Source organism: Argentina silus (genome assembly GCF_951799395.1).
Source record: "Argentina silus genome assembly, chromosome: 6".
In the NCBI taxonomy this organism is placed as follows: Eukaryota; Metazoa; Chordata; class Actinopteri; order Argentiniformes; family Argentinidae; genus Argentina; species Argentina silus.
Genome location: NC_139660.1, coordinates 17355936 through 17363435, shown reverse-complemented (window position 1 = coordinate 17363435; position 7500 = coordinate 17355936). Strand labels below are relative to the sequence as shown.

The window sequence follows — 7500 nt, the reverse complement described above, 5'->3', positions numbered from 1 at the left end:
AACCGACGTAAGTGTCCTGACTGAAAATACTGTAGCGGTATATTGTTAGACATCTAGACACATCCTGGGGGGACACTATGGTAACCTCTCCAAAACGGTTGCCTAGGACACCCAGTGCCAGAGATCACATGGCTGAAAGACGGGCAGCCGTTGGGGTCAGACAGGCGGCACCAGGTGTTGTCTCACGGCAGGTTCCTCCAGATCTCCGGTGCCCAGGTGGCAGACACGGGCAGATACAGCTGCCTGGCCTCCAACAGCGCAGGAGACCGCAGCAGACACTTCAACCTCAACGTCCTGGGTAGGTCCTCTTAGTGGGTTAGAAGATCCTTGTAGGATCGAAACTTTGTCTGTCTTAGTTTGTAAATAAAGGTGTCAAGGTATGTGGTGGAGCGTTTGAGTGTGCGGGCCCCCTACTTGAATTTATGCTTAGTGTGTTACCAATGAAACACCACCTCTGGAAGTATTATAGCTTCACGACCACTTCATCTCTCCTCTCCTCTCCTCTCCTCTCCTCTCCTCTCCTCTCCTCTCCTCTCAGTGTCTCCCACCATCGCAGGGTCTGGTCCCGAGGGCTCAGCTGAGGAGGTGACAGTCACCCTGAGCAGTCCCACATCTCTGGTGTGTGAGGTGCAGTCCTACCCCCCCGCCCTCATCACCTGGCTCAAGGACGGGACCCCCTTCGAGTCCAGCCGCAGCGTCCGAGTACTTCCAGGTCAGGGGTCACACCAGAGTGGTTCTCTCAAATCCATTCTGGGAGAATTCAATTCTCACAAGGTCTAGTGTCTGAATTGATAGAGTTACTTGATGTTTAGTCAAAGCACTTCAACCTAAAATCAAGGATTTCTTGAGTAACCGGTTGGCCAATATTTTTGTTGTTGTATTCTAAGATTCTTGTGTGTTCTTTTTCATCTGTTGAAATTACCCACACACGGTCACACACATACACACACACACACACACACACACATACACACACAGGTGGGCGGACCCTACAGATTCTAAATGCTCAGAAGGAGGACGCTGGAAGGTACACCTGCGTGGCCACTAACGAGGCTGGAGACACGCTGAAGAACTACGAGGTCAAAGTTTACAGTGAGTGACAGCAGAATCACCTCATCAGTTCCCTGCTTGAACACAGCAAACCCTGTGGCCGGAAGACTAAATAAGGTGTTGTGTGTTTACAGTACATGTGTCTGATTGTGTGTAACTCTGCTGCTCCTGCAGTTCCTCCCCAGATCAATAAGAATGACGTCCCAGGGGAGGGGCTGGCCCCTAAGGAGGTCAAGATAAAGGTCAACAATACCCTGACCCTGGAGTGTGAGGCTCAGGCCATCCCCATGCCGTCACTGGAGTGGTACAAGGATGGACAGGTTAGAACATGAGCCCACACACACCCGCACACACACACACACATACATATGCATGCGTACACACACACACACACACACACACACACACACACACACACACACACACACACACACACACACACACCTCCATGCTTCAAGCTTACATGCGTTCTCTGCTCTGTTTCAGGTCCTAAGAGCAGATGACCATGTGACCATCACAGCCAACGGTCGTATCGTCCAGATCAAGCAGGCTCAGGTGTCTGACACAGGACGCTACACCTGCGTAGCAACCAACATCGCCGGGGAGGACGAGAAGGACTTTGATGTAAATATACAAGGTGAACTGGGTTCCCGTTGATTGTGTTTTTTAGTTCCCAAAATCTTAGCAATTATTAGGCCCTTTTATTGATTACTAGTAAGAGTTTTGTGCTATGTCCCTATCTTAAGAAGGGAGAGGGTGCCCTCTAGTGGTCGTTAGCAGTAATGATTAAAACCCCTGTCCATAGAAGGCCTGTGTCAATGCTGACCAAAAGGAATACCTTTCTATCCTTCCCTCCTCTCACCTTCTCTTCTCTCCCCTCAGTCCCCCCTAGTTTCCAGAGGCCAGGCGGGGTGGGTGATACCACCTCTACCCCAGGCAGTGGGGGGGAAGTCAAGGATGTGGTCCTGAACAACCCCATCTCCCTGTACTGTGAGACCAACGCTGTGCCCCCTCCCACACTGACCTGGTACAAAGACGGACGACCAATGGCCTCCAATGACAAAGTGCTCATCCTGCCTGGTAAGACCCCTTGTCTGAGTGTGTGTGTGTGTGTGTGTGTGTGTGTGTGTGTGTGTGTGTGTGTGTGTGTGTGTGTGTGACCATCTCTGACCCTGTGTGATTCCTCTACTCCTCAGGTGGCCGAGTTTTGCAGATCCCCAGGGCTCAGGCAGAGGATTCTGGGAGATACACGTGTGTGGCGGTGAACGAGGCGGGAGAGGATTCCATCCAGTATGATGTCAGAGTGCTGCGTGAGTAGAGCTGGTTAAAACATGCTAGGGAGACATTCTTGTCTCATCTGAGAGACAATCTGTACCTAATCTGGTAGACATGAATAATCTGGACAAGATCAACTGAACCATGACAATCTGAGTAATCTCACAGAGCCAGACAGTGTGCCTCCCAAAATTACTCCAGCAAACAAGTCAGGGGGCAAGATTGCAATCTGAGTGACTATATAAACTGCGGTAATCCTGCCCACACTCATAATCTCTCTGTTATAATCAGGCCGGACTCTATTCAACTTTTTGCTTTAATTTAAATGATTCCACCGTTCATTTGTGGTAGTCTACTCTCAACTGAAGTTGTTTACTGAGGGAGCTTTACGGCCGGTGTGTAAAAGTAGCAGAACACCAGGCACTGTTATGAACTGTGTGTGTGTGTGTGTGTGTGTGTGTGTGTGTGTGTGTGTGTGTGTGTGTGTGTGTGTGTGTGTGTGTGTGTCCTATCCCAGTGCCCCCCTCTATCCGGGGTGCAGACAGTGACCTGCCTGATGAGGTGACCGTCCTGGTGAATAAGACCACCATGCTGGAGTGTCACGTGGATGGAAGCCCCACCCCTAAGATCACCTGGCTGAAGGACAGCCAACCGCTGAGCTCAAACGGCCCCCACAGACTGCTGTCTAATGGACGCACACTACAGGTGACCAGACACTGGGGCTAGAGATAGGGGGGTAGGGGGGGAGGTCATATGATGTCATAGGTCATATGTCATAGGTCAGAGAGTGTGGTTTTAGACACTACCTATAGAGCAATGTAGCAGTATACAAAGTCTGCTTTACTAATATCATTGATTATTAGGATTAATTCTACAAGTGCCTCATGTAATCATAGGGGACATTAGCTGTCAATCATGGGTGTATAGCAGTGGAGGCTGGTGGAGGTAGAAATCGGAGGACGGGCTCATTGTAATGCATTACGATGAGCCTGTCCTCTGATTTCTACCTCCACCAGCCTCCACTGGCGTATAATGGGCTACAGCCAGTGTGGTGTGTCTCTCTCAGGTGCTGAACGCCCAGGTGACAGATACAGGACGTTATGTGTGTGTGGCTGATAATGTAGCCGGCAGTGCAGAGAAAGCCTTCAATCTCAACGTCCACGGTGAGTCAGAACCCTAACTTACTCTTTAGTACAGTAGTATTAGACAGTAGTATGTCTTTACTGCAACTACCGTCAGGTATTTCATTCATTAATGGATAGAGGTATGAATGGACTAAAAAGATTTATCAACGGATGAATAGATGGGTGAATGGATGGATATATTAACAGCCTGTTTGTTTGTTTGTTTGTTTGTTTGTTTGTTTGTTTGTTTGTGTGTTTGTTTTCTCTCCCTCCAGTTCCCCCCACCATCGTAGGAGCAAGCCCTGAGAACGTGACGGTGGTGGTGAATAACTTTGTGTCTCTGACATGTGAGGCTATAGGGTTCCCCCCTCCCTCGCTGAGCTGGCTCAAGGACAGGGGGCCTGTACAGGCCAACAACAATGCCCTCATCATGCCAGGTAACACACTGCCCCCCCCCCCCCCGCCCTCTCCCCGCCTCCTTCTTCATCAGGCCAAAGTAAGGGAATGTCCACCCAGGTTTATGAACAATTGCATTCAGAAACTGTTTATTTTGATGGCATTACCAGTAGCCCCACAAAACAGAAGATACAGGTTCAGGTTTGTTAGGTCTTAGTGTTCAGTGTTCTTCTAAACATCATTCAGACCCCCCTTGTCTCCGTGTCTCTCTCCAGGTGGTCGGACCCTGCAGATTCTGAAAGCCAAGATGTCCGACGGAGGGAAGTACAGCTGTGTGGCCATAAACCCGGCCGGCGAGGCCCGCAAACTCATCTACCTCACCGTGTTCGGTCAGTACCCAAAGTGTCCGGATCACCTCCTGTCTACACTGGACTCCTCTTTAGACCCCTTCAATCATTGTCTGTTGCTCTGTCTGTTGCTGTACGTCACTGGATGTTGTTTGTTTCACCATCGCTATCATCGAATATGTATTCAGTCATGCTTTCACGTGCTATCCTCTGAGATCAGATGCATCTTTGATGTTTGTTTATTTTTATCCCAAAGAAATCAATCAATAAATCGAACAATATCTTATTCTCTCCATTTCCTTCCATATCCTGTCTCCATCTCCCCATACACCCCTCCTACTCCCTCGTTGTCCCCCCCTCCCAGTGCCCCCCAGTATCAGAGACAGCAGTGGGGACTCTCCCGTGGTGGTGAGTGTGCGTGTGGGGAACTCTGTGACTCTGGAGTGTGAGTCTAACGCCGTGCCCCCTCCCACCATCACCTGGTATAAGAACGGCCGGGCGGTGACAGAGTCTGCCAACCTCCGTATCCTGGCAGAGGGGCAGATGCTGGAGCTCAAAGGGGCAGAGGTGAGACGGTTGGAGGGGATGGGGACTGGGTGTGCCATGTGAGACCTCACAGTTCAGTTCAGTTCAGTTCAGTTTCAGTTTCTTCTTCACGCGTCTTCTGTGTCCCTCAGGTGTCCGACACTGGCCAGTATGTCTGTCAAGCTTCCAACGTAGCTGGGCAGGTGGACAAGAACTTCCACCTCAACATCTATGGTAAGAGAAAGCTCCGGAACCTCTCTCACAGCTGAGGAGAAGGGAGGAGAGATGGTGAGGAGAGCAGAGGACTCCTGTTCAAAGAATTGATAGGAACTTCTTTCTATTTCCCCCCAGTGCCTCCCAGTATAGACGGACCAGCGGAGGAGAAGGTAGTGGAAACCATCAGTAACCCAGTCACCTTTGCCTGTGATGCTACGGGCATCCCCCCTCCCAGCCTCACCTGGCTGAAGAACGGTCGAACCATTGGTGAGCACCCACGGTCTAAGCTCTGTGGTCTTAAGCTGTCCCAATCAATCAATCAATCAATCAGACTTGATTTGTATAGCGCATTTCATACACAAATGCTATATAAAGCATTGTATTTAGTTTATCACTATACAGCTTTTCTGAATCAACTCTAAGGTGTAATTGTAGTTCTGTCACTTTCCAGTTCTATACAGCCAGATAACAGCATGGTGTCATTGCTGTTGTTATAATCTTCCTTGTCACGTTTTCTAGAGAATTCTGAGTCTCTGGAGATGTACATCCTGTCTGGGGGCAGTAAGCTGCAGCTCGCCCGCTCCCAGCTGTCTGACAGCGGCACCTACACCTGCGTGGCATCCAACGTGGAGGGCAAGGCACGCAAGAGCTACCACCTCACCATACAAGGTACATTACACCCATTTGTGTGGTTTTTATATTGTGTTTTGTAATTGTATTATGTGCAATGTCATTTATACAGCTGCAAAAAAACGTTTTCTGATTCTGAAGTTACTTTCATAACAATGCATGTTCCATAACAAATACAATATCAGTGGATTTACATTTAGACAGGACAGACAAATCATTTCCCCCTCCTCTAAAGCCTGTTCCTGGTTTGATTGATTGATGACTGTAATTGATGTGATTGGCTGTGCTCTCTGCTTAGTCCCACCCAGCATTGCGGGTTCGGAGCTGCCCAGTGAGGTGGGCGTGCTCCTGAATGACAGCATCCAGCTGGTGTGTCGCTCCCAGGGCACCCCGCCCCCCTTCATCCAGTGGCTGAAGGATGGAAAGGCCCTCAGCAGAACAGGGGCCAGGCGGCACAGGTAGAGCGACACACACACACACACACACACACACACACACACACAGACACACACACACATACACAGACACACACGCACACACACACACACACACACATACATATGCATGCATACACACAGCACACACACACACACACACACACACGCACAAACACACACCCACACACCCACACACACACACACACACACACACACACACATACACACACACGAGACAGGAGGGTGGAGTGTCTAGTGATAACAGAAGAGAGAAAAGAAGTTGCACTGATTTATATACAATGGGATTTTTGAATATTATTCTGAGATAAAACCATAACTAGATGTGATGTATCCACTGATGGATGATGATCCTTTTGTCCAGAATCAGTCCAGATGGCAGCACCCTGACAGTGTCTGCAGCTCAGACCTCAGACAGCGGCAAGTACACCTGTGTGGCCACCAACACCGCTGGGGAGGAGGACAGGATATTCAACCTCAATGTCTATGGTGAGTCTAACTGGTCAAACTTAAGACACAGTGAAATCGCGATTGGTCTCTGTGGTATGTTCGTATGTCACATGTGATATCTCATACCACACTGGGACAATTTTGACAAAACTTGGGTGAATGACATTGTCTTTACGGTGCAACAGTAGTACCATATGAATGGGTTAGATTTAAATCCATCTCTCTCTCTCTCTCTCTCTCTCTCTCCATCCGTAGTGCCGCCTGTGATCAAGGGCAACAGTGAGCAGGTGGAGCATTTGACCACTGTTCTGGACAGCTCCATTAACATGGAGTGTGTGGCCACGGGCTCTCCTCCCCCGCAGCTCAACTGGCTGAGGAACGGCCTCCCCCTGCCTGTCTCTTCCCACATACGCCTGCTCTCCGCCGGACAGATGCTCCGAATCACCCGGGCTCAGGTGTCAGACGGGGGCTCTTATACCTGTGTGGCATCGAACCGCGCTGGAGTGGACAACAGGCTTTACAACCTACAGGTGCATGGTGAGTTATCAATAATAACAATGAACAGGAAGATATAAAATCCTATTCGGCAATAATAAACTGTACTAAACTGTACTAAACTGTAACCAAACACTAAACGATCCCTTTTAACAATAACCCTTTGTTGTCCTGCTGTTGCATCTGTCTTGGGATCTGTTAAGGTTAACAGATGTCCTGATGTAACTTCCTGTCGTCCCTCCTCTAGTTCCTCCCAGCCTGGACGGGGTGGGCACCACGGAGGACGTGACGGTAGTGAGAGGGAACCTGGCCTCTCTGCTGTGCATCGCTGACGGGACCCCCAGCCCCTCCATGTCCTGGTTGAGAGAGGGGGTAGCCCTGGCCCCAGGCCCCCACATCAGCCTGCTCAACCTGGGCACCACGGTGCAGATCACCCAGGCCCGGGTGGATGACACGGGACGCTACACCTGCGTGGCTAACAACACAGCTGGCCAAGCCAGCCGCCACTTTAACCTCAAAGTGCTCGGTGAGTGACAG

At 49.9% G+C, this 7500-nt stretch overlaps 1 protein-coding gene across 1 annotated transcript in view; it reads left to right on the top strand.

Moving 5' to 3' along the window:
- hmcn1 (hemicentin 1) overlaps window positions 1-7500 on the top strand; it is a gene marked incomplete at its 5' end in the record, with an annotated part of 87957 nt that overhangs the window by 63060 nt on the left and 17397 nt on the right. The window contains 19 exons of the mRNA XM_083672345.1: window positions 107-298; window positions 539-712; window positions 979-1092; window positions 1225-1370; window positions 1537-1687; window positions 1933-2130; window positions 2247-2360; window positions 2843-3030; window positions 3392-3488; window positions 3725-3886; window positions 4121-4234; window positions 4557-4759; window positions 4870-4951; window positions 5069-5200; window positions 5453-5602; window positions 5862-6021; window positions 6383-6507; window positions 6724-7005; window positions 7211-7489. Coding sequence (XP_083528471.1) covers window positions 107-298; window positions 539-712; window positions 979-1092; window positions 1225-1370; window positions 1537-1687; window positions 1933-2130; window positions 2247-2360; window positions 2843-3030; window positions 3392-3488; window positions 3725-3886; window positions 4121-4234; window positions 4557-4759; window positions 4870-4951; window positions 5069-5200; window positions 5453-5602; window positions 5862-6021; window positions 6383-6507; window positions 6724-7005; window positions 7211-7489 — 3063 coding nt within the window. The remainder of the gene's footprint in view (window positions 1-106; window positions 299-538; window positions 713-978; window positions 1093-1224; window positions 1371-1536; window positions 1688-1932; window positions 2131-2246; window positions 2361-2842; window positions 3031-3391; window positions 3489-3724; window positions 3887-4120; window positions 4235-4556; window positions 4760-4869; window positions 4952-5068; window positions 5201-5452; window positions 5603-5861; window positions 6022-6382; window positions 6508-6723; window positions 7006-7210; window positions 7490-7500) is intronic.